Source organism: Nansenia antarctica, assembly GCF_963989245.1.
Source record: "Nansenia antarctica genome assembly, chromosome: 1".
NCBI lineage: Eukaryota > Metazoa > Chordata > Actinopteri > Argentiniformes > Microstomatidae > Nansenia > Nansenia antarctica.
The window spans coordinates 31008765-31036000 of NC_137674.1; the positions used below are offsets into that span (position 1 = coordinate 31008765).

The 27236-nt window shown below is 47.2% G+C and overlaps 2 protein-coding genes across 2 annotated transcripts in view; one reads left to right on the forward strand and one right to left on the reverse strand.

The window, feature by feature from the left end:
• Positions 1 to 22666, reverse strand: part of LOC308174759 (uncharacterized protein) — a 45942-nt gene extending 23276 nt beyond the window's left edge. The window contains exons 1-2 of the mRNA XM_080549858.1: positions 22439 to 22666; positions 5421 to 5676 (exon numbers count right to left, since the gene is read on the reverse strand). Coding sequence (XP_080405984.1) covers positions 5421 to 5652 — 232 coding nt within the window. The 5' untranslated portion in view covers positions 5653 to 5676; positions 22439 to 22666. The remainder of the gene's footprint in view (positions 1 to 5420; positions 5677 to 22438) is intronic.
• A 2069-nt stretch (positions 22667 to 24735) lies between these two features.
• Positions 24736 to 26871, forward strand: sync (syncoilin, intermediate filament protein; the record flags this gene model as incomplete). Its single annotated transcript, XM_080549969.1, has 3 exons — positions 24736 to 25071; positions 25250 to 25348; positions 26455 to 26871. The coding sequence occupies 3 exons, from the start codon at positions 24736 to 24738 to the stop codon at positions 26869 to 26871; spliced, it is 852 nt and encodes a 283-aa protein (XP_080406095.1).
• Positions 26872 to 27236: the final 365 nt, after the last annotated feature.

Genomic DNA, 27236 nt, shown 5'->3' on the forward strand with positions numbered 1-27236 from the left:
TTATTGTTTTGCGCTGCAATGTCAGGAACCGAAGCCCAAGAATTTTACTCTCTTACACTTGTGTAATGTGACATAACAATAAACTTGCTGTAAGCTATTTGTTTAATGCTAATTTGAGCCACAGGGATGCTGCTCGAGACAGCAGACTGTTAATTGGAATGACTTGGGCCGCAGACACATTTAAACGTGCCACACGTTTCAGCGCTGAGGGCTTAATACCTTGCATATCATTAGCACCTGGAATATAAATCATTCGGAATCAAGGATGCGTCCTGGTTTATGACAACGAGACCCTGAAGGGAAGCCTTCCCCTCCACTTCACTTTAATTTAATTTAATGTTATACTGCCATGCAATCAACTTGTCAGTCAATTGTTGGAATTTGTTTGGGGGTTTTTCTCTAGGCGCAGGGTCAGCCATAGTCGGCGCCACTGGAGCAATTAGGGATTAAGTGTCTTGCTCAAGGGCACATGCAGCTCCCTCCTGAGGCAGGGAGCGAACCAGCGATCGAACCAGCAACCTTCCGATTGCAAGCCGGCCTCTCTAACCTCTAGGCTACCGCCACCCCGCATTACTATTACTATTATTATATATAATATATATTATTATATATATTATTATATATATATTATATTATTAGTATTTTTTTTATAATTTTTAAACATTTTCTTCACTTTTCTGCTTTTAGATTAGATTAGATTAGATTAACTTTTTTTGTCATTACATAGTACAAGACAATGCAACGAAATTATTGGGATAGAGAGGGTAGAGATTGACAGGAAGGATGGGTGAGAGAGGAAAGATGACATGCAAGATGACATGCAAGATGACATGCAAGATATGTCGAGGGTCGGAATGCCAGGAACATTGCAATGATGTGGTGTGTGTGTATCACATGTTTTACCCTGCTTAGGGCCACATCAAACATGACAGTTCAATTCACTGTCAAAAGTGCTTTGAAGGAGAACACACGTGAATGAAATGTTCACTCTCTTCAGGCTACATCTTAAAGCTCAGTTTACGCTCCTGCGTAAAATCGACGGCGTAGGCTACGGCGTAGCTTGCGTAGGCCCGCGTAGCCTTGCGTAGCCTACGGCGTAGATTAACGCGCACCTCTCCAAAAATGTAAGTACGCGTCAGTTTCTACGCAACCGTAAGCTCTGTGATTGGTCCGCTTGGTAGCACATGATTCCGACAAGATTCCAACTCTCTCGTCGGCCAAAATGCGGAAGCCATGACAGAAATGTCATTTACTCTTTCTGTAATTACTTATTAATAAAGATTTTAAAATGATGATAACCATCGTATTATCTTAGTTTAATGTCATTTCAATGCATCATAGAACTTTTATTTACAACGAGCATAACAAAAAAAAAACGCTATTATGCCGCTTTGAGTAGAGCGCCCTATGGAAGCGTCAGGCACAGCCTTCCTATAAGAAGCGCGATTCACACCTACCCTAACCGGAAGAGGCACAGCACAGGGGCATAGAAAACACACTGCCACCTACCGATGTGACGGTGTAATTGCAGAGCGACCTACGCAGAAGTGTAAAGTGCGAGACCCCTTACGTAGGCTACGGCGTAGACGCGCGTAAATTCGACGCAGAAGCTTAAATCGGCCTTAACTGATGACCCTTTAACCCTCCTAAAGACCTCTTCATCCCCACTGCCCCCCTATACAGTTTCTCTACTGTAAATAAATTAAACAATAGTAATAATCAAATAAAACATATATTTGTAATATATATATATATATATATATATAATACATTTAATAATTATTATTCTTTATTCTAGTATTGTGACTGCCAATATACCAATGCCCTGGTGTTAGCATAGATTACTTGTTCTTACGATGACTGATGGATAGATGATTCACTTACAGATGTATTTGTATGTATGTATCTGTCGCTTTGGGTAATATATAATGTAATCCCAATCACAATGGAAACTCCATGGATACATTAGCAGGGATTACAATGGTATACCACTAGTGTCTACAGCATGTGTTCAGCTATAGCACCCCACCCCCTCCTGTACAGTAACCTCCACATAGCAACACTGCGCTAGCTCAGAAATTTGTTCCAGGAAATGTTGTGGGGGGCGGGGGTGGGGGGGGGGGTACTTGAGAAAACTCCAAAGCTTGTGCCCTGTGAACAATGTGGGAGGTGCCCTGCCATGACCTTGGTTGGGGAGAAAAACCTTATCTCTCTCCTCACAGTTTACACCCTGTCACACACCACCTCTCAGCAGCATGCTATTAAACTAGCCAAGGGGTGCACCACCTGGGAGAAGTGTGTGTGTGTCTGTGTGTGTCTGTATATGTTAATTAGGTTATCTTAATTATATATGTGTGTGTACATGTATGTGTTTACGTATTCATGTGCTCATGCATGTTATTTGTGTGAGTGTGTGTGTATGTGTGTGCGTGTGTGTGTGCGTGTGTGTGTGCGCGCTTGAATGTGCTCAGTCATGTAATATGCCGTGGTGTGTGTACATAAGTTAATATTAATGCACACAAGTATGTTTTGATTGACTCTCACAATGTAGTTAGGGCCCAGCAGGAATTCCCCACCTTTCCACTTCACTTGCTAGCTCTGTATTTCCACATGGGTAACTACAGGGAGGGGGGTGAGTTCACTCTATTCGATGGAGCAATTAGCCCAGAGACTGCACAAGAACTGCTAGATAAACACACGTAAAAAACAGCCATTACACAACAGCGCAGGGCTGTTGAACTCTTGCAAAAAGCTGACTCAACCGAGCGCGCTACGACAATTAACGGGTCCGGGTTCCCCAATGAAAACACCAACTGTTGGCCCGTGTGTTTGTGTTGGGGCCGCTTGCGTCATTTTAGCTTCGAGGTGTGATTTTCCTAACGTTAGGTTAGGCAGATATAAGGGTGAAGCCGGTGTGTGCTGTATGTCATACGTGGCAGCCGCACCACGGGATACAGTACACCAAGAAAACAAGACCGATGTTGTTAAAACAGTCTCTCATATAAACACACACACATGCGCAAGCTCCAACAAGAACTGCCAGGCAAAACACAGCCTGTGCAGCAAGTTCTACCAGCAGAATGCATTGTGTGTTTTAGTATAGTCAGTATGTCTGTGTGTGTTTATAAGTTGTTACTATATCGGAATGTGGGTGAGTGTGTGTGTGTGTGTGTGTGTGTGTGTGTGTGTGTGTGTGTGTGCATTTGTGTGTACATGTGTGTGTGTGTGTGTGTGTGTGTGTGTGTGTGTGTGTGCATGTATGCGTGTGCGTGTGCATCTGCGTGTATGTGTGTGCATGTGTGCGTGTATGTGTGTGTTCGTGTGTAACCAGAACAGTGAGTGCTGCAAGTTGAGTATCAAAGAACAGGATGGACGGAGTGTGTGTGTGTGTGTGTGTGTGTGTGTGTGCGTGTGTGCATTTGTGTGTATGTGTGTGTGTGTGTGTGTGTGTGTGTGTGTGTGTGTGTGTGCATGTATGCGTGTGCATCTGCGTGTATGTGTGTGCATGTGTGCGTAACCAGAACAGTGAGTGCTGCAAGTTGAGTATCAAAGAACAGGATGGACGGAGATTTTTTTTCTCCACGGCAAACAATGGCTCCCAGAGGTCAAAGGGCAGGGCGGTGAGTCAGAAACTGTTCAAACAGTCCTCCAGTGAGCAAACATGCCTCGGAGCTCAAGACTGGAAGATTGAACCGGTTCAACTGTGGGAAGGCACAGTCCAGCAGAGACTAAAAGCCCACAGTGTGTGTCCCACCTGAAATTATGTCAATGAAGGACATCACAGTTCCCAAACAGAAAGCTAGTACCATACCTTGGTACTCAAGGGTCCATTATGTTTACCGTGTGTGTCCATTGAGGGCCGGTTTCACAGACAGGGCTTAAGCCGTAAGTCCTGGACTAAATCACACTTTCTATGGAAAATCTCCATTGAAGATGCTTTTTAGTCTAGGATTAGTCTTAAGCCTCGTCTGTGAGACTGGCTTACGGAGTGGTAAAATTACCCCTACGCTTCATGTATAGTCTGCTGCAGGGTGAAGTCAGCTTCTACCTCCAGGACTTATACAGGTAACAGACCCAGGTACAGGCCTTATACAGGTAACAGACCCAGGTGCAGGCCTTATACAGGTAACAGACCCTGGTACAGGCCTTATACAGGTAACAGACCCTGGTACAGGCCTTATACAGGTAACAGACCCAGGTGCAGGCCTTATACAGGTAACAGACCCAGGTGCAGGCCTTATACAGGTAACATACCCTGGTACAGGCCTTATACAGGTAACAGACCCTGGTACAGGCCTTATACAGGTAACAGACCCAGGTGCAGGCCTTATACAGGTAACAGACCCAGGTGCAGGCCTTATACAGGTAACAGACCCAGGTGCAGGCCTTATACAGGTAACAGACCCAGGTGCAGGCCTTATACAGGTAACAGACCCAGGTGCAGGCCTTATACAGGTAACAGACCCAGGTGCAGGCCTTATACAGGTAACAGACCCAGGTACAGGCCTTATACAGGTAACAGACCCAGGTGCAGGCCTTATACAGGTAACAGACCCAGGTACAGGCCTTATACAGGTAACAGACCCTCCCTACTTGCAAGCGATTATTAGCCCCCAAACACCTGCCTGGCACCTCCGCCTCTACGTGGACGCATCAGTCTCGCTACTCAGGTCATGACTTTTCACTGTCCTGGCTCCCCGCTGGTGGAACGAGCTGCCCACTGCTGTCAGGACTGCAGAGTCACTACCTATCTTCTGTCAGGACTGCAGAGTCACTACCTATCTTCTGTCAGGACTGCAGAGTCACTACCTATCTTCTGTCAGGACTGCAGAGTCCCTACCTATCTTCTGTCAGGACTGCAGAGTCCCTACCTATCTTCTGTCAGGACTGCAGAGTCACTACCTATCTGCTGTCAGGACTGCAGAGTCACTACCTATCTTCTGTCAGGACTGCAGAGTCCCTACCTATCTGCTGTCAGGACTGCAGAGTCCCTACCTATCTGCTGTCAGGACTGCAGAGTCCCTACCTATCTGCTGTCAGGACTGCAGAGTCCCTACCTATCTTCTGCCGTAGATTGAAGACCTCCATCTCTTCAGGCTACATCGTAACTGTCCTCATCCCAACTACCCCCCTGTACAGTTTCTTTACTATAAAGAATTTTTTATTAGGAAAAAAAAGAAAAAGGAATTCTTCCTTCTTCTAGCATTGTAGCTGCCAATGGCCCCTGGTCATAGCATAGCATTTATGATGACTGATGGATAGATAATTCACTTACTTAGACAAATGTACTTTGTAAGTTGTAAGTGGCTTTGGATAAAAAGCGTCTGCTAAATGCCAAAAAATGTAAATGTCATGTAAATTCAGCCAGGCAGGCAGTCAGTCAAGTCACACACAGTGTCGGCGAGGGAGGGGGTCCTTACCAAGAACCGGGCCCAGCGGAGGTGTCTGCTTGCCCCCCTTCACCCCCGCCAGGTCCAGGTTGTGACCGTTGGCATAGACGCCCTTCTTCTTTTTCCCTTTGAGCCAGCTGAAGGCCCGGCCCAGGGAGCCCGCCTGCTTCTTCCTCCGCCCCCCTTTGGTGAGCCTCTCGTGGGCAAACACCTTGGCCATGTCCTGGGGGATCAGGTCCCCCACGTGGTCATGGCCCGACATCTCACCTAGCACCGCACCAGCTTCCTACGAGAGAGAGAGAGAGAGGGGGGGGGGGGGGGAGAGGGAAAGAGTGTGAGGGAGAGAGTGGGGGAGAGAGTGCGAGAGAGAGAGGGTGAGAGAGAGAGAGAGTGGGGGAGAGGGAGAGTGTGAGAGAGAGAGAGAGAGACAGAGAAAATCATAAATGACTTGTGTTTTAACATAATACTAGTAATAGCACTAAATCGAAGAGATATCTTCAACGTTGGACACTTTTTATTTTAAAAAAAAATAGAAAACTTTTGTTGAGACCCCTGTCTCTGTGTCAGTGTGTGGTGGATGAGTACTGAACCCAGCCCACACACCCTGCACACACACACACACACACACACACAACCCCCGTCCTGCCTCTCAACCAAACGTACTGTTCTGCAAAAGAACTGGCACCACTCCCTTTCATTCCTAAACATGTAGTCATAATTCACGGTGCCCCACCCCTAGCCACACACATCAACACACACACACAATGACCTACACACAAAGAAAAATAAACATACATACATGTACATGTACACCCACACACACTCCAAACGCACAATACCAGGGACTCCCTCTCACGTACTTTCTATCTTTCATTTGTATCTATGTATCTACCATTATGGAATGAGATCATTCCCCCCCTCCCCCTATCCTCCGATCCCTCCTCTCCTGCCAAACTTCTCTCCTCTAAGGCAAGTTTCTCAACCTGGCTCCTAGGGATCTATACAAACTGACCTCACTGTTGTTTTTTAGTTGTTTCAATTTTGGCATTTAGCAGACGCCTTATTCCAAAGCGACTTACAATCAATACATTTGACTAAGTAAGTAAATCAACTATCCACTTTTCCTGTCATAGCAGGAAAAAGTCATCTATGCTCAGGCCTGGGGCCATTGGCAGTTGTCGTGCTAGAAGAAGGAAACTAAGCCTTGTATTAGACACTTATCTCACTATAATAAGAGGATATAATTTAGAGGCACCCATTACATGACAGGAAGTGAAAGAGTAGAGAAAGAGTGAAAGAAAGAAGGAGGGATGGAGGGAGGGAGGGAGGGAGGGAGAGTGGGAGAGTGGGAGACTGAGAGAATCCCTCCCAAGCTTTGGGCTGTATCTGAGAATTGTTAGGAAGCAGTCACGGGAGATGACTGCTTGGATGGAGGGTTACTGTATGTGCCAAATCACCAGCCAAATCCCCAACACTTCTGAGAGAATGTGTGTGGTTGAAACACAGGCCTGTGCAATGCCTCCATCACCATCAGTCTGAGAAAAGAAAAGACTACTAAATGATTCCATTCCAAAACAGCTTTTCATCATCAAAAGCTCCTTTTAAAGTATGGAAGGGGTTGTTGGGATGGGAAGTGTGAGAGAGAGAGAGAGAGAGAGAGAGAGAGAGAGAGAGAGAGAGAGAGAGAGAGAGAGAGAGAGAGAGAGAGAGAGAGAGAGAGGAGGTGGGGGGGTTCCTGGTTTGGCTCTGTGACACTGAATGATTGCAGGCAGACGCACCAGGCCTGCCAGACCAGACCAGACCAGACACCCCCCCCCCTTTCAGGAACATTGGTCATAAATTAACCCTTAATCACTCCCAATCTCCTCAAGGAATGTCAGCATCCAACCACTGGAATCTCAGGGATACAGGGAACATCTCCCCCCCTCCTCACCGACCAAACAGTGACCATCACTGTGCAAACTTGTTGGAAAGGAGCGTTGTTCTTGGCTTGGCTTTGTGAGAGCAGGGAATTTCACAAGACAAGCGATGTCAGGAGGACATGCACACACCGCCTCAGATTAATGTCTCAAATCACTAGAAATTGAGGGCAATTACACCACACACACACACACACACACACACACACACACACACACACACACACACAATACTCTGTGTTGAGTTCTCAAAAATGGCTTCAGGTTATCTCAATACAGTTGGTGGTCCTCTGTGGCTCGGTTGGTAGAGCATGGCACTAACGACGCTTAGGTTCTGGGTTTGATTCCCGCATATATATACTAAAGAAGGTATGAACCCCAAATTGCTCCCATAGGGCTTTCACACCGGCAGTTCCGAACGCCGGTTCGCGTTCGCGTTCGGAAACTTCCGAACGTTGGCGCTGTCCGGCGAACGAGCCCGCGTTCATACCAGTGTATCGTTCACCAGACAGCGCCAACGTTCGGAGGTTTCCGAACGCGAACCGGCGTTCGGAACTGCCGGTGTGAAAGCCCTACCAGTGAGCGGGCCGGGCCGGCGCCTTGCACGGTAGCTTGCCGCCATTGGTGTGTGAATGTGTGTGTGAATGGGTGAACGAGAGACCGTTGTAAAGCGCTTTGGATAAAGGCGCTATATAAGTGCAGTCCATTTACCATTTACCAAACAGGGCACCCAACCTCTTTAAGGGAAAGCTAACAGGGCCTCTAAACAGGGCACCCAGCCTCCTTCAGGAAAAGTCCCAGGTCCCTCTCATCTAGCCGCAGTGATCCCTGTGTTTCTCTCCCTGCAAATAACAGTCATTCCGGTATGAGTAACAGACGTACATCTGCGGTGGCTAAGGATGACACTGTGCAGACGCACTTGTGAGGCAGGGTGGCTGGCGTACACATTTATTTAAACCCAAGGGGCTGTTGGGAGTTTGAGTGAGTAACCCCTGCCCCCTCCTCTCTTTTATGTTCACCACAGCAGGACAGCGATGACGTTAAGCACCCTGGGATACCGCAGGAGGACCACCCACCTGGGTTAGCCTGCAGTCCAGTCACAAGGCAGTGACTCAGCCTGCCATCGCCGTGGTAACCGGATAACAACTAACAACGTTGCGCTTTTTTAAAAACACATTTACCAAGTTGATGAATGCGTTTAGGATTGCACATGTGATATGTACTTGCCGGACAATGGATGTTGCAAACAAAAATCGGGAAGTCGGAAAAATTCAGTTTAGCCACTTACCATGACAACACAGCATACATTTCAGTAGAAGTAATATCAGTATATGCAAACTATCTGTATTCTGAACCATTATTGCTTGTCTTTGATTCAATGCCTTCCTTGGATAAATACATATTAACTTAAGTAAATAACAGAGCACTTAGGCCTGTTCTGAACACCTTATTACCGTAAGTTACCATAGTGACCCTCTCTCACTAACACACACACACACACACACACACACACACACACGTCTCTGGACACAAAAACAAACTCTTTCACACACAATTGAGGTGCCCCTACCATCTAAATTACAGAGTTGCTTCATTGGCACAGTAATTATGGTGCCCTAAACACATGTCTCAATGTTGGGTGTTGATACACAAACGATACACACAAAATGAGAGGGATAACCAACCGTATTTTCCATGATGAGATTTCCTTGGAGGAGTCATTGTTTTCAGCATAACTATTAAGGGAACTGAAACTGAATCAAATCTGCTTCAAGGCTGCTTCAAGGCTACTTCAAATCTGCTCAGGGCAACTGTATCAGAAGAATATCAAGTATCTTAATATCTAATTTAGTATAGGCCTACCTACAGAGACACACAGACACACAGACACACATGCGCACGCGTACACGCGTACACGCACACGCACACGCACACGCACGCACAGTGGCCTCTGCTTTTGTTTTGCAGACCAGCCCAACCCTGCTGGAGCAGGCATGTGCTCCGACATGTTGTTTACCTTTTCTTTAGAAAAGAAGAGGGCTTTGCCACTAGCCAGTAGGAACACATCTCTGGTGCAACCTTCGGAAGAACTGTCAACACACACAGTGGATGTACATTTGTCAGGATAGACATCGTTACTAAACGTAAACAGTGGAAGGGTCTCCATGATAGCCCTGTGACTGCCAATGGCCCCTGGCTCTAGCATAGATTACGTGTTCTTGCGTTGACTGACGGGATAGATGATTCACTTACTTAGACAAATGTAGTTCCCTTGTAAGTCCCTTCGGATAAAGGCGGTTGTTAATTGCCAAAAATTTAACTTCAGCATTTCATCCCCCCAAAGGACACGAAATTCCACAGCATTTCTGGGTACTAACCTCTCATACGAGGAAGCCTGCGGAGTTAAAGCAATGCAAAGCACTGGCACCTGCTTTGCCTGGGGCAGAGAAGGAGCTCTACAGACTACTGTAAATAAACTACGGCACCAATCCAACCTGAAGCTAGGCTCTTCCACTGCAGATCCCCAAGGGGGTCACTCTCTGAGAGGCGTCGTTGAGCCGGTGTACAAGGAAGACCACAGTAAACAAGTTGGTGAGGTTCACTATTTCACCGCCTCAGGTGAGACAGTCACCAGCTCAGCTGAAATGCTGTCTGGTCTGGTTTGGGTCAATGTATTGCTCCTTCTTCTTACCTGCTGTGGCCCACATGAGGCAGACCTAGATGATAGGGAACACAATGGTGTGTTTCTTATCTAACGAATGACGCAATGAGTTCGTTTGGAAAAAGGGTACTATGCAGCGGCTACAGTGACTCATAGTAGGAAGCAGAGTCTACCGCCTGTGCCCGTGGGGACAAGTCAAAGACAAGAGGGTGTGGCGGTAAAACAGACGCCTTTGTTTGAAGAGTGAGTGGCTTAGTTTAACCAGCACATGCACCTTTACTTCTCTGCAGGGCCTTTGGTTTTTAAAGAGACAGGGCCAAGCCAGGCGCTCAAGGTGAGAGGGAACCAAGTTCTTCTAGTCCAGTCTCAGTCTAGTCTCAGTCTGCCTGCAGAGATCGAGGTAGAACATACAGTTGAAGTTGGACGTTTACATACACTTAGATATATCATTAAAACACATTTTTTTAACCTCTCCACAGATTATGTCAACAAACTATAGTTTTGGCAAGTTGGTTAGGACTATCTACTTTGTGCATGACACAAGTCATTTTTCCAACAATTGTTTACAGAGAGATTATTTTATTATATCACGATTCCAGTGCATCAGAAGTTTACATACACTAAGTTGACTGTGCCTTTAAACAGCTTGGAGAATTCCAGAAAATGGTGTCATGGCTTTAGAATCTTGGAGGTGCACCTGTGGGTGTATTTTAAGGCCTACCTTCAAACTCAGTGCCTCTTTGTTTGACATCATGGGAAAATCAAAACAAATCAGCCCTCAGAAAAAAGAATGTGGACCTCCACAAGTCTGGTTCATCCTTGGGAGCAATTCCCTAACGCCTGAAGGTACCACGTTCATCTGTACAAACAATAGCACACAAATATAAACCCCAATATAAACACCATGGGACCACGCAGCCATCGACATGATAACCCGCTCAGCAAGGAAGAAGCCACTGCTCCAAAACTGCCATAAAAAAACAGACTACGGTTTGCAACTGCACATGGGGACAAATCGTACTTTTTGGAGAAATGTCCTCTGATGGTCTGATGATACTAAAATGTAATTGTTTGGCCATAATGACCATCGTTATGTTTGGAGGAAAAAGGGATAGGCTTGCAAGCCGGAGAAAACCATCCCAACCATGAAGCATGGGGGTGACAGCATCATGTTGTGGGGGTGCTTTGCTGCAAGAGGGACCTTTGAGGGACCTGTGCTTTGCTGCAAGAGGGATCTCAAAATAGATGGCATCATGAGGATGGAAAATGACGTGGATACATGTCAAGACATGGAAGTTAAAGCTTGGTTGCAAATGGGTCCTCCAAATGGACAAAATAGCTTACAGACAACAAAGTCAAGGTATAGGAGTGGCCATCACAAAACTCTGACCTCTATCCGATTGAAAATGTGTGGGCAGAACTGAAAAAGCATGTGAGCAAGGAGGCCTACAAGCCTGTCTCAGTACACCAGTTCCTTTCAGGAGGAATGGACGAAAAATTCCACCAACTTATTATGGGAATCTTGGAAGGATACCCAAAACATTTGACCCAAGTTAAACAATTTAAAGGCAAATGCTACCAAATACTAACTATGTGTATGTAAACTTCTGACCCACTGGGAATGTGAGTAATGAAATAAAAGCAGAAATAAATCATTCTCTACTATTATTGTGACATTTCACATTCTTAAACTAAAGTAGTGATCTTAACTGACCTAAGACAGGGAATGCTTACTAGGATTAAACGTCAGGAATTGTGAAAAACTGAGTTTATTTGGCTATGGTGTGTATGTATGTATGTATGTATGTATGCATGTAAACTTCCGACTTCAACTGTACCCTCCCTGTGGGTAAAACACTGTACGACTTTGAATATAACATGAGTAAATCCTATTTACTCAAACCCTGTTCTAATAACCGAGGAAGTGTCAACAGAGATGTTACTGGTGTGAATGGTGGATTTACTGTACTGTAGAGTACACACATCAATCAGGGCGTGCCTCTGTTCAGTGGGCATTATCAAACAAAGGAGGGCACCAGCACTCCAGGGCATTCTTAGAAGAAGCCGTAGATTAGAACACTGGTAGAAAGCTGGCATTCTGAACCCAGAGATGATGGAAGTGTATTCATAGAGATCTATGGGGTGTATTACTGTCGGTGAGGCCCCTGGAGAAAAACTGGGATTAGCCAATTCAGTTTGTCGAGACAGATCGCCGCATTAGGCAATGACAGGTCTGTGCAGTCTGAATAATGTGCTCCTCTTTGTTGTTTTTATATCTGCTGTAAAGCTGTTGGACCGCATAGTGCTTGCAAGCACACTTTTGCGTTGGCAAAGATACCTGGGGTCAGTTCTTCTGTAAGTGGTGCAAGATCTCAGATATCATGGTTTGTAAACACCAAGTGTTTTTCTTTCATATGCAGGGGAGAATGACCACAAAGAGGGGATATAACCAGACACCTACTGCTGCATCAGAGACAGGGGGGACATAACCACACACCTACTGCTGCATCAGAGACAGGGACATGACCACACACCTACTGCTGCATCAGTGACAGAGGGGACATAACCAAACACCTACTGCTGCATCAGAGACAGAGGGGACATAACCAGACACCTCCTGCTGCATCAGAGACAGAGGGGACATAACCAAACACCTCCTGCTGCATCAGAGACAGAGGGGACATAACCAGACACCTACTGCTGCATCAGAGACAGAGGGGACACAACCAGACACCTACTGCTGCATCAGAGACAGAGGGGACACAACCAGACACCTACTGCTGCATCAGAGACAGAGGGGACATAACCAGACACCTACTGCTGCATCAGAGACAGAGGGGACACAACCAAACACCTCCTGCTGCATCAGAGACAGAGGGGACATAACCAAACACCTCCTGCTGCATCAGAGACAGAGGGGACATAACCACACACCTACTGCTGCATCAGAGACAGAGGGGACATAACCAAACACCTCCTGCTGCATCAGAGACAGAGGGGACACAACCAAACACCTCCTGCTGCATCAGAGACAGAGGGGACATAACCAAACACCTACTTCTGCATCAGAGACAGGGACATAACCAGACACCTACTGCTGCATCAGTGACAGAGGGGACATAACCAGACACCTACTGCTGCATCAGAGACAGAGGGGACATAACCAAACACCTACTTCTGCATCAGAGACAGAGGGGACATAACCAAACACCTACTGCTGCCTCAGTGAGAGGGGACATAACCAGACACCTACTGCTGCATCAGAGACAGAGGGGACATAACCAAACACCTACTTCTGCATCAGAGACAGGGACATAACCAGACACCTACTGCTGCATCAGAGACAGAGGGGACATAACCAAACACCTCCTGCTGCATCAGAGACAGAGGGGACATAACCAGACACCTACTGCTGCATCAGAGACAGAGGGGACATAACCAAACACCTCCTGCTGCATCAGAGACAGAGGGGACATAACCAAACACCTACTGCTGCATCAGTGACAGAGGGGACATAACCAGACACCTACTGCTGCATCAGAGACAGGGACATAACCAGACACCTACTGCTGCATCAGTGACAGAGGGGACACAACCAAACACCTACTGCTGCATCAGTGACAGGGATATAACCAAACACCTACTGCTGCATCAGTGACAGAGGGGACATAACCAGACACCTACTGCTGCATCAGAGACAGGGATATAACCAAACACCTCCTGCTGCATCAGAGATAGAGGGGACATAACCAGACACCTACTGCTGCATCAGAGACAGGGATATAACCAAACACCTACTGCTGCATCAGTGACAGAGGGGACATAACCAGACACCTACTGCTGCATCAGAGACAGGGATATAACCAAACACCTCCTGCTGCATCAGAGACAGAGGGGACATAACCAAACACCTACTGCTGCATCAGTGACAGGGATATAACCAAACACCTACTGCTGCATCAGTGACAGAGGGGACATAACCAGACACCTACTGCTGCATCAGAGACAGGGATATAACCAAACACCTCCTGCTGCATCAGTGACAGAGGGGACACAACCAAACACCTACTGCTGCATCAGAGACAGGGATATAACCAAACACCTACTGCTGCATCAGTGACAGAGGGGACATAACCAGACACCTACTGCTGCATCAGTGAGAGGGGACATAACCAGACACCTACTGCTGCATCAGAGACAGGGACATAACCAGACACCTACTGCTGCATCAGAGACAGAGGGGACATAACCAAACACCTACTGCTGCCTCAGTGATAGAGGGGACATAACCAGACACCTACTGCTGCATCAGAGACAGGGACATAACCAGACACCTCCTGCTGCATCAGAGACAGAGGGGACATAACCAAACACCTACTGCTGCATCAGTGACAGAGGGGACATAACCAAACACCTACTGCTGCATCAGAGACAGAGGGGACATAACCAGACACCTACTGCTGCATCAGTGACAGAGGGGACATAACCAAACACCTACTGCTGCATCAGTGACAGAGGGGACATAACCAAACACCTACTGCTGCATCAGAGACAGAGGGGACATAACCAAACACCTACTGCTGCATCAGTGACAGAGGGGACATAACCAAACACCTACTGCTGCATCAGAGACAGAGGGGACATAACCAGACACCTACTGCTGCATCAGAGACAGAGGGGACATAACCAAACACCTACTGCTGCATCAGTGACAGAGGGGACATAACCAACCACCTACTGCTGCATCAGAGACAGAGGGGACATAACCAGACACCTACTGCTGCATCAGTGACAGAGGGGACATAACCAAACACCTACTGCTGCATCAGAGACAGAGGGGACATAACCAAACACCTACTGCTGCATCAGAGACAGAGGGGACATAACCAAACACCTACTGCTGCATCAGAGACAGAGGGGACATAACCAAACACCTACTGCTGCATCAGTGACAGGGACATAACCAAACACCTACTGCTGCATCAGTGACAGAGGGGACATAACCAAACACCTACTGCTGCATCAGAGACAGAGGGGACATAACCAGACACCTACTGCTGCATCAGTGACAGAGGGGACATAACCAAACACCTACTGCTGCATCAGAGACAGAGGGGACATAACCAGACACCTACTGCTGCATCAGTGACAGGGACATAACCAGACACCTACTGCTGCATCAGAGACAGAGGGGACATAACCAAACACCTACTGCTGCATCAGAGACAGAGGGGACATAACCAAACACCTACTGCTGCATCAGTGACAGGGACATAACCAAACACCTACTGCTGCATCAGTGACAGAGGGGACATAACCAAACACCTACTGCTGCATCAGAGACAGAGGGGACATAACCAAACACCTACTGCTGCATCAGAGACAGAGGGGACATAACCAGACACCTACTGCTGCATCAGTGACAGGGACATAACCAAACACCTACTGCTGCATCAGTGACAGAGGGGACATAACCAGACACCTACTGCTGCATCAGTGACAGAGGGGACATAACCAGACACCTACTGCTGCATCAGTGACAGAGGGGACATAACCAAACACCTACTGCTGCATCAGTGACAGAGGGGACATAACCAAACACCTCCTGCTGCATCAGTGACAGAGGGGACATAACCAAACACCTACTGCTGCATCAGAGACAGAGGGGACATAACCAAACACCTACTGCTGCCTCAGTGACAGAGGGGACATAACCAAACACCTACTGCTGCATCAGAGACAGAGGGGACATAACCAAACACCTCCTACTGCATCAGAGACAGAGGGGATATAACCAAACACCTACTGCTGCATCAGTGAGAGGGGACATAACCAGACACCTACTGCTGCATCAGAGACAGAGGGGACATGACCAAATACCTCCTGCTGCCTCAGTGAGAGGGGACATAACCAGACACCTACTGCTGCATCAGAGACAGGGACATAACCAGACACCTACTGCTGCATCAGTGACAGAGGGGACATGACCAAACACCTACTGCTGCATCAGAGACAGAGGGGATATAACCAAACACCTCCTGCTGCATCAGTGACAGAGGGGACATAACCAAACACCTACTGCTGCATCAGTGACAGAGGGGACATAACCAAACACCTCCTGCTGCATCAGAGACAGGGATATAACCAAACACCTCCTGCTGCATCAGAGACAGAGGGGACATGACCAAACACCTACTGCTGCCTCGGTGACAGGGATATAACCAAACACCTCCTGCTGCATCAGAGACAGAGGGGACATAACCAAACACCTCCTGCTGCATCAGAGACAGAGGGGACACAACCAAACACCTACTGCTGCATCAGTGACAGAGGGGACATAACCACACACCTACTGCTGCATCAGAGACAGAGGGGACATGACCAGACACCTACTGCTGCATCAGAGACAGGGACATAACCAAACACCTACTGCTGCATCAGAGACAGAGGGGACATAACCAGACACCTACTGCTGCATCAGTGACAGGGACATAACCAGACACCTACTGCTGCATCAGAGACAGAGGGGACATAACCAAACACCTACTGCTGCATCAGAGACAGAGGGGACATAACCAAACACCTACTGCTGCATCAGAGACAGAGGGGACATAACCAGACACCTACTGCTGCATCAGAGACAGGGACATAACCAAACACCTACTGCTGCATCAGAGACAGGGACATAACCAGACACCTACTGCTGCATCAGTGACAGAGGGGACATGACCAGACACCTACTGCTGCATCAGAGACAGGGACATAACCAAACACCTACTGCTGCATCAGAGACAGAGGGGACATAACCAGACACCTACTGCTGCATCAGAGACAGAGGGGACATGACCACACACCTACTGCTGCATCAGTGACAGAGGGGACATAACCAAACACCTACTGCTGCATCAGAGACAGAGGGGACATAACCAGACACCTACTGCTGCATCAGTGACAGAGGGGACATAACCAGACACCTACTGCTGCATCAGTGACAGAGGGGACATAACCAGACACCTACTGCTGCATCAGAGACAGAGGGGACATAACCAAACACCTACTGCTGCATCAGAGACAGAGGGGACATAACCAAACACCTCCTGCTGCATCAGAGACAGAGGGGACACAACCAAACACCTACTGCTGCATCAGAGACAGAGGGGACATAACCAGACACCTCCTGCTGCATCAGAGACAGAGGGGACATAACCAAACACCTACTGCTGCATCAGAGACAGAGGGGACATAACCAAACACCTACTGCTGCATCAGAGACAGAGGGGACATAACCAAACACCTACTGCTGCATCAGTGACAGCTTTCATTGTCAACTGTGAGAGGAAGTTGGTTCTAATTCTTCTTGTAAAGGTGAAGGATACTTGGCTCTAGGCACTTCTCACCTTCAACTGCATTCCCAACTAGCTGATTTGTGTACAAAGGAAGAGGAAACATAAATTGGAAGAGGAAACATAATTTTTTTTAAAAACACTGTGAGTGAGTCAGTGTGTGTGTGTGTGTGTGTAGAGGTTGTATGTACGTCAAGATATCAGAAAAAAAGTTAACTGTAGCCACAACGTTTTGGTTGAAAGACAATCTCTTCACTATTTACGTTGCCTGTTTGTTTTCTATGTAAAATACATTGTTGCGGACAACATGATCTGTGTCTATAATGACAGTGCTAAAAAAAAAAAGTATAATAAACACCACGTTAACGCTGCATCACAGTAGAACACGCCGGCATGCCAACAACGATGTCAATAAACCTGAGATGTGACTGAACTTAAAATGAGGTCAGTCAGTGAAACAGGGTCACCTGTGTTTTATGGAGGTTGAAGTGTGTGTGGATCCGGACAGATCCGTTCAGGTTTGCGTGCTGTAAAGCCATGCAGCAGCACGCCTGCTAAGAGAATGCTCAGAGACTGCATTCCTGAGAGAATGATAATTACTGCGAAACTCTCTAAATCTCCTTCACCTTCTCCCCTTCTCCCCCTCCCTCCCGCTGCCTGACAGATAGAGACCAAATCATACAGTTGGGCCAAAGAAACAGGGTTGTAAAAAAACAGAAAAAAAACATAATGGCAGGCAGAGGCATAAGAGAGCGGCCATTGTACCGTAATGTTTTAATAAGCACAGGATGAGGTGATTGTTCATTGTGTATATCCGTTTCAACAGTGAGAGATTCTTGTGTTTCCTCGGTCCCAGCGCCGCGCTTGGGCCCTTGAATGCCCCTGTACTGAGCGCGTCCCTGTTGCCGTGGGGACTGAGCCTGGACTTGTGTACCTACGGAGATGAAGCCCCTGTCCTGAGAGAGAGAGAGAGAGAGAGAGAGAGAGAGAGAGAGAGAGAGAGAGAGAGAGAGAGAGAGACAGAGACAGAGACAGAGACAGAGACAGAGACAGAGACAGAGACAGAGACAGAGACAGAGACAGAGACAGAGACAGAGACAGAGAGAGAGAGAGAGAGAGAGAGAGAGAGAGACAGACAGACAGAGAGAGAGAGAGACAGACAGACAGACAGACAGACAGACAGACAGACAGAGAGAGAGAGATGGACCCCTTAACCAGCAAGAGGCCTGTTGACAGCGGTGACTCTAGTGACTGTGGACACACACACACACACACACACACACAGCAGTGGCTTAAAATACATCCTCCTCTACCACGACACTGCTGGCATCTCTAAGGTTTCCTCTTCTTCTTCTCTCCCAGTCAAAACAAGGCCTCTTGTGCCCTGCCTGCCTACCATAACACACTCCCTCACTCCCTCTCTCTCACTCCCTCTCTCTCTCCCTCCCTCTCTCACTCCCTCTCTCACTCCCTCTCTCCCTCTCTCACTCCCTCTCTCACTCCCTCTCTCACTCCCTCTCTCACTCCCTCTCTCTCTCTCTCACTCCCTCCCTCTCTCTCACTCCCTCCCTCACTCCCTCCCTCACTCCCTCACTCCCTCTCTCACTCACTCCCTCTCTCACTCCCTCTCTCACTCCCTCTCTCACTCACTCCCTCTCTCACTCCCTCTCTCACTCCCTCTCTCACTCACTCTCTCACTCTCTCACTCCCTCTCTCACTCCCTCTCTCACTCTCTCACTCCCTCTCTCACTCCCTCTCTCACTCCCTCTCTCTCTCTCTCTCTCTCTCACTCCCTCCCTCTCTCTCTCACTCCCTCCCTCACTCCCTCCCTCACTCCCTCACTCCCTCCCTCTCTCACTCACTCCCTCTCTCACTCCCTCTCTCACTCACTCCCTCTCTCACTCCCTCTCTCACTCCATCTCTCACTCACTCCCTCTCTCACTCCCTCTCTCACTCACTCACTCCCTCTCTCACTCCCTCTCTCACTCCCTCTCTCACTCACTCTCTCACTCACTCTCTCACTCTCTCACTCCCTCTCTCACTCCCTCTCTCACTCACTCACTCCCTCTCTCACTCCCTCTCTCACTCACTCTCTCACTCACTCTCTCACTCACTCTCTCACTCCCTCTCTCACTCCCTCTCTCACTCCCTCTCTCTCTCTCTCTCACTCCCTCCCTCTCTCTCTCCCTCTCTCTCACTCCCTCTCTCACTCCCTCCCTCACTCCCTCTCTCACTCCCTCTCTCACTCCCTCTCTCATCCATCCCTCCCTCCCTCACTCCCTCTCTCACTCCCTCTCTCACTCTCTCCCTCCCTCACTCATAGACTGATCACTGAGCCAGAGTGAGGACTGTGGATGGGAGAAACTGGATGGGACGTGTACACAGAGCAGACAACTGAGGACCGAGGCTGCTGGATCGACACTACCAGTAACCGCGTCTCTAAACTGTTGTGACACTTCAGACAGTCTAAATAGGCAAGTAAAATACGGAGGCCTGTTTTGGCAGCTAAAACATTGTGGAAAGCAAAGCAACACAGACAGGAAAACATGATTCACAAACAGGCACACACAAACAGACACAGTGACACACAAACAGACACACAAACAGACAGACACACACACACACACTCATTGACTGATTGTATTCCCCAGTAGTGCTGATCAAGGGCAGTGTACGGCTGGGTGCCTCCTCACCACCCAATCCCACTGATTAACACCCCATTGTGTTCTCCTCTGCACTCTCACTACAGGCCTGAGTCATAACGCACACACTCTCACACACACACACACACACACACACACACACACACACACTCACACTCACACTCACACTCACACTCACAGACACACAGATTCACACACTCACTCACTCATTCACAGACCCACACACTCACACACACACTCACAGACTCACACACACTCACTCACTGACTCACTGACAGACTCTCACTCACTCATACACTGTCTGGGTCCCATTCCAGTTGCACATAATCATGTTTCCTATATAGCCATTTAATTGTGTCCATGTTCATGGCCCAATGCATTACCCTCATATATACATACACACACAGTACAAGTATGTTCATGGCCCAGTGCATTATCCGCTGCTGACCATCGCTCTCTAACAACCTGATGTCCACTCCCCACTACTGTCCTCGTCACTCCTATACACTTGTCCACTGTCCCCTACGGCCCCTCTCTTGCGCACACCCCCCCCCCCCCCATCCTCATCCCTCTCTTTACCTTCTTAGTGTCTGTCATGGTCTTATCCCTCTCTTGTGCCCCCCTTCCCCCCTCCATACTCTGTCTGAGGCCTTATCCCTCTCTTGCACCCACCCCCTCCTCCCTCCCTCCCTTCCTTCTACCCCCCTCCATACTGTCTGAGTCCTTATCCCTCTTTTGCACCCACCCTCCCCTCCCTTCTACCTCCCCCCCTCCATACCCTGTCTGAGCCCTTTTCCTTCTCTTGCGCTCGTCCGCCCGCCCGCCCGCTCCTCCCTCCCTTCCTTCTACCCCCCACCCCAACTGTGTCTGAGTCCTTATCCCTCTCTTGCGACCACGCTCTCCTCCCTCCCTCCCTCCCTTCTACCTCCCCCTCCCTCCCCCTCCCACCTCCATACTCTGAGTCCTTATCTCCGTCTCCTGCTACCGTCTGAACAGGCCTCGTGTCTGAGGGAGAGGACATCTTCTCTGTGCTTACATAACACACCTGTTATCTCCATGGGTACAAGCCTTGGCATGGCCGACTGGGACAGGGGGCAGAAACTACATCACACGGGGCACACCCTTTCCCAAACAAGAGTCTCTTTAAGATCTCTGCTAAAGTTAACAATGTGTGCAGTGGAGGTCAGTTAGTGTGGCCTCATCAGGAGCAGAGGTCAAGGGATGATGTCCATTTCCAAAACAACGACGTTGCAAATGATCCAACCCTTATCCATAATCTGACGCAACGGTCGTACTGTTGACATAGTATGGATCCAATCGGGCAAACAATCTCCAAATGTATGTCAAACAACAGGAAATTTCACAGCTTTTCTGGATAGGTTTGGACTTCCAGTTCGAAGTCCATAGGAAGGCGTAGTATACAAACAGAGGAGGAGACCCTGGGATAATCTGAGACAGTCAGGTAATCGACCGTCAGGTTACTGAACACATTAGTCACTCATGATAAAGGTATATGGATTGGTTAACAGCAGTCTGCCATGTGGCCATTGACTGGGAGAGATCGCACCAACTCGTGACGTTAGAATTATAAGGTTCTATCTCCATTTTTGTCAAAATATAGTTTTTTACATAATCTGATCCATTAGGTGTTTATTAATGCCTGTGTGGTGTTATTTGTTTAAATGCTGACATTTTTTAGTTAGTAATTAATAAAATACAAAGGTTCCATCTCACAAAACATAATGGAATGTAAAAACTTTGACGCTCAATATCTCTGAACTGCCCTAAACGGAGATAGAACCTTATAATTCTAAACTCACGAACTGTCAATAAGTATCATAAGACCGTCAGTAGAAACTGCTAATGTGTGCGATAGCAAGCGGAAAAACACCTCGCCAATGTATTCACTGTCAAGAGTTCCATAATAGATAAAGTTGGGTTTTGAGTTACAGCTCTTTACCTGAGCTTGTTTGAAAGCCTCAAGGCCAAGCTAAATAAATCTCCCACACCTTCTTTTTTTTTTTCTTGAATACCAGGAGGCAAGTTGGACCTCACCCCTTTTAGAGTTTCTTGGTTAGAACTTCTTCATAGCTCTGCTTTTTATACGATAGTTACAGTATAGGCTACTGTTCAATCAACATAATGTTGATTAAATAATAGAAAAAAATATGTTTGTAGGACGTTATTGAGGTTAGATTGGCAAGACGTTGAGTTGGCAAGAAGACAGGAAATCTTATCAGTTCCAGAGAAAATTAAAATGTTCCCAGTAAAGTGATGAAAGCGCAAGAAAGTTATGATGACATATATAGTGAGACTGTGAGAGCTCACGTAGCCTAGGCTAAGTACTCTTTCTTAAATTGCAAACAAACAAATTAGACATTAGAATCTAGAAAAGTGCCATAATACAAACACTAAGTGCAAACAGCGACAAAACACAAATTCAACAACAGATATGTCATACCTTTGGATAGAAATCTTTTAAATCCCGATTTGATGAGTAAAAATCCGATTCATCTGCTCTCCATTGGAAGCGCGTCTCCAGTGCGTTCCTACAAAGTTTTTTTTTTTATCCTACTGTCCGAACTGAAACTCCAGGTAAACCATTTCCGCGAAATGCTCGGCAGGAAGACACAACATAATATATTTTGCTGACTAAATCCTACTGACAATCGCTTTTTGTTGTTTTACAGACTGACTGTATTGGTTTTGTATGCGGACGTCCCAATGGTTCTCTGAAAGTGAGAAAAGACTTGGGTCGCAGCTGTCCTACCTGTGTCTAACAGCGCCAGTGCGCACAGGTGAGGACGTGAAGTGGATTATCAACCGTGTTGTTATACCGCCATCTGGTGGCAGAGTTATCTGTCATAGTTTTGGACCAAAATCACAGACCACTGATAAAAGGAATACCTCAGCATTTATTATGATCAATTTTCAAACATTTTACCAAAAATATATACATTTTAAAAAGTCCGATTTTCACTATAAAATTGCTGTGAAGGGCATCTCAGACAATGATCATAGATAAGCCTACTGGAGAATAGAGCCTAAATGATCCAACCCGTACGTATGCCTAATCTCACTAACGACGCAGCTGTCGTTCGTACTGTTGACATAGTATGGATCCAATCTGGCAACAATCTCCAAATGTATGTCAAATCTCGCAACTTTTCAGGATAGTTTTGGACTTCCAGTTCGAAGTCCATAGGAAGACGTAGTATACAAACAGAGGAGGAGACCCTGGGATAATCTGAGACAATCAGATCGATCATCAGGTTACTAAACACATTAGTCACTCATGATAAAGGTAGGCTATATGGATTGGTTAACAGCAGTCTGCCATGTGGCCATTGACTGGGAGAGATTGCACCAACTGTCAATAAGTATCATAAGACTGTCAGTAGACACTGCTCATATGTGTGATAGCTAGAGGAAAAACACCTCACCAATGTATTCATTGTCAAGAGTTCTATAGAGAAAAATAGATAAAGTAGCCTACTGTAGAATAGAGCCTATATTTTCAAAAACATTCGACATGTTACATCTACATTTACATTTTAGTAATATATCATAATCCTATCCAGAGCGAATTACGTACATTTGTCTAAATGTATCGAATCAACTGTACATCACAAGGAAGTGTTTTTATAAGAATAACCACTTAGTCAAAGTGCTAGGGAAAGGGAAGACACAATTTTGTTACAGTATTTTATGTATTCATTTTTGGCATGTATACTCTCAATACAGTAGGGTGATTATGTCAATACATCAAAACTGAATGCTAACATTGTAAATGTATATTCTGCTATTAAATATTCACAGGGTTGACCATCTTGTGTATGGCCCAGATCTACACTCTCAGACTGAAACCATGAGATCAAGACTCGAGAGTTATAGGCTATTAAAGTTGTCTAAATATAACCAGCTCTGGCACTGAGGGCACAGAACCAGGTCCAGTCATGTGTCAACAAGAGCATCTGTAACATTTAGGCTTCTCTGGCCTCACTTTCTCTGACTGACCTCAGCTGGCCATGTGTGTGGGCCTGGGGGTGGGGGTGGAGGGGGGGGTCCCTCAGTGTCCGGATATAGTGTTTCTCCCCTCCCTACAACTATTTATAAACACAAACAGATTCTCTGTTTTCCTAGAGACGCAGAAGGTAGTCTCAGTCCCCAGTTTCTGTGTCTATCCACCTGCTTGGGTTTCATCTCTCTGGGTCGCTGTTGGAAAAGTGGGTGGAAGTGTGAATAGTTTCAGATCGGTGAGTTTGCCTGCTAATGAAAAGGAATCAGAATCCTCCTCCTTGCTCTTTGTCGTGTCGTCTTACTGCCTCAATAATAGTGTGTTGTGTTATTTATGTGTTGCCAAAGCAACACGTAACGCCCTTATGAATGTGTTTGAACGTTTGAACGGTGTTTTAGGTCAGAGACACATTCAGGACCCTTTATGTCACAAATATTATAAGCAGATTATTTTTGTCTTCCTTTTTTACGAAAACATCTCTCTTCAACAAACTGGATTCTCTGTAATCTTATATCAAACTCATATTTGAAAGCGCCATAGTGCTCTTGGATCTTGTGATTTCACTAAGCTGTTGATCCCAGCAGCACGTGATGACTTGACTAACTCTGCTCTCTATCTGCTTCAACTTTTAGCCTCTGTGACAGATGATGGAGACACCAATCGCTGGTAGGAACCCCCAGGAAGAGAGGGAAGAAGTTGCACCTACAGAGGACTCACTTTCCGAGGGGAGGAATAGGCCTATGGAGGAGGTGCAATCTGAGGGTGGCCGTACCACCGCAGAGCTAACTCACTCTGTGGGAAGCAGCATCGACGATACCGGATGCCTGGTTCAGGCACACATCACCGAGGTGGAGGCGGAAGGGGACATGGAGAGCATGGGTCTCCTGTTTGACGAGTGCATCCAGGAAGTGGCTCGTCTGGAGGGTCGGAGGGAGGAGCTGGTGCAGGAGCTGCTGCAGCTGGAGCGGCCGATGCGGGAGGCGGTGGAGGTCCTGAGGGCGGAGCTGGAGGAGGCGCGGAGGCTTCTCACACTGGCGCAGCTGGATTACATCGGTCTGACGGAGGAGGCGCATCAGGTGAGGAGGTGCTCTGTGACTCGGTCGGTTAGAGCGTGGCGCGGTGGCGCTAACTAACAATGCTTAGTCTGTGGGTTCGATTCCCGCTGGGACCATATATACTGGAAAAATCCAACTCGTTGGAATGTAAGTCGCTTTGGATAAAAGCGACAGCTAAATGGCGTCTATGTTATTATAGGTGAAGAGGAAGCTGTTTGTCACGGCCAGGGACTGCATCCAGAGCCAGGTGGCATTGGCTGAACAAGAGTACGAGGTGGCCCAGTGCACTGTCACACAGGTAAAGTGAAGTGTTTTAACCAGGACCAGAAGGAGAGCACACATTACACCTGTTTTAAAATCGCTGCACTGACTACCTGTTAGTCGTAGAATTGATTTTACTTTTACTTCTATCTTATCTTATATTTCTTGTTTTATTGTGTTGTATTTATTTATCTATTTCGTATCTCCTACCTCTTGTTCTATTGTATTGTAGTTTATTTACTATTGTTTTTATGTTCAGCACTTGGAGTTGCATTCAATGCATGACTTGTGCTATATAAATAAAGTTTGATTGATTGATTGATTGATTGATTGATAAAATGAAGAAGAAAAAGAAGAAGAAGAAGAAGATTCCCCCAGGGAGAACAGAGCTCTGGGCTCTGGGCACAGGGTCAGCCATCTTCCGCACCCCTGGAGCAGTTAAGGGTTAACTTGCTTAAGGGCACAACGGCAGTGGTAGGCACCTTAGATATGATGCCAGCAACCCTCCAGTCACATCTGAGGTGGGGATTGAACCAGCGACCTACCGATTGCTGGCCGGCCTCTCTTAGCTCTATAAATAATAAAATAAAATAAAATAAAAACGCCACAACAGGGAGGGTAGGAGGGGGGCACAGGGGTTTTGGGGGTTTTTAGTGTCGTAATTATGTAAATGTAAAAAAAAAATGTTTATCTAGTATCTCTGATGTCATTGCAACCATTATTGATACAAACTGAAAATAAATACATTGTTTGAAAAGTGAATACATTATATGAAAAAAAGGAAACACCACACCAATGGAGTCAGAGACAGTAGGAAGCTTTCATGACAGTGCAGTTCAGTTCAGTTGCCTACATTCGCAGAGAAAGAGGGGTGTTGACATCTTCCCAGATGTTTTTTTTTGTTTAGTTTAGTTTTATATACTTTTTTTATGAACAATGCATTCACTCTTTTGATGTGTTATTCTCTGTTATTTTCTTGATGTGTGTTAGCTATTATGTCGACACGTGGTTTTCCTATGTTGACGGCTGCTACCCACTGATTCGTTTGGGTTCCTTGGGTGTTTATGGCTGTCTTTCATCCACGCGCAATTACACTGTCAGACAATCACACAAGCAAGCTGTCATTCCCTTTTCCGCCCGTAGGAGGAGCTCCAGGCTCAGATCCTGAGTGTCACCCAGGAGGCAGCCCAGCTCCAGGAGGCCCAGCAGAACCAGCTGAACAGCCTCCGAGACCGGGCCAAGAGACCCAGGCGGCCCAGGCCCCTGAGCGACGTCACCCACTGCCGGCGGGCCTCCGTGGACCTGCAGCGGCGCCTGAGCGACAGGGTGAGGTCCCTGGAGGTCTGGTATGAGCCGCGCCTGCTAGCTCTACTCCGGAGGGCCCAGGTCGGGGAGGAGGCCCTGAGGAGGACCAGGGAGCTGGGCCAGGACATGAAGGCCCGTCTAGGGCCCCTGAGGGACGAGACCCGGAGGCTGGAGCTCCAGAGAGCCTGTCTGGAGGAGAGGGTCGTCCTGATGGAGAGCGAGAGGGAGGAGAGCGTGGCTCAGTATAAGGTATGATGGCGGAAGAAAAGTAGGCCTGGGGGGGTATTCCATAAACGTTGCTAAAGGGAAATCCAGGCTTATTCTGATAAATCTCACGAGATTATCAAAAATAAACCTGGATTTTCCTTTAGTGACGTTGATGGAATACCCCCCTGGTTTGTAGTCAGTCAGTAGAGGTCCGTCCATGTCATTGATCTCATTCTTCCTCGCCAGGAGACTGTGGACTCACTGGAGGAGACCATCAGTGATCTGAACTTGGAGCTCCAGGTTCAGAAGAAGGCTAACAGAGACTTGGCAGAACTGAAGAACGACCTTTCGATAGAGCTGGACTTTCACAGGTATCAGAAGGGCTTAACACACTGCAGGGTTGATCTGACCAT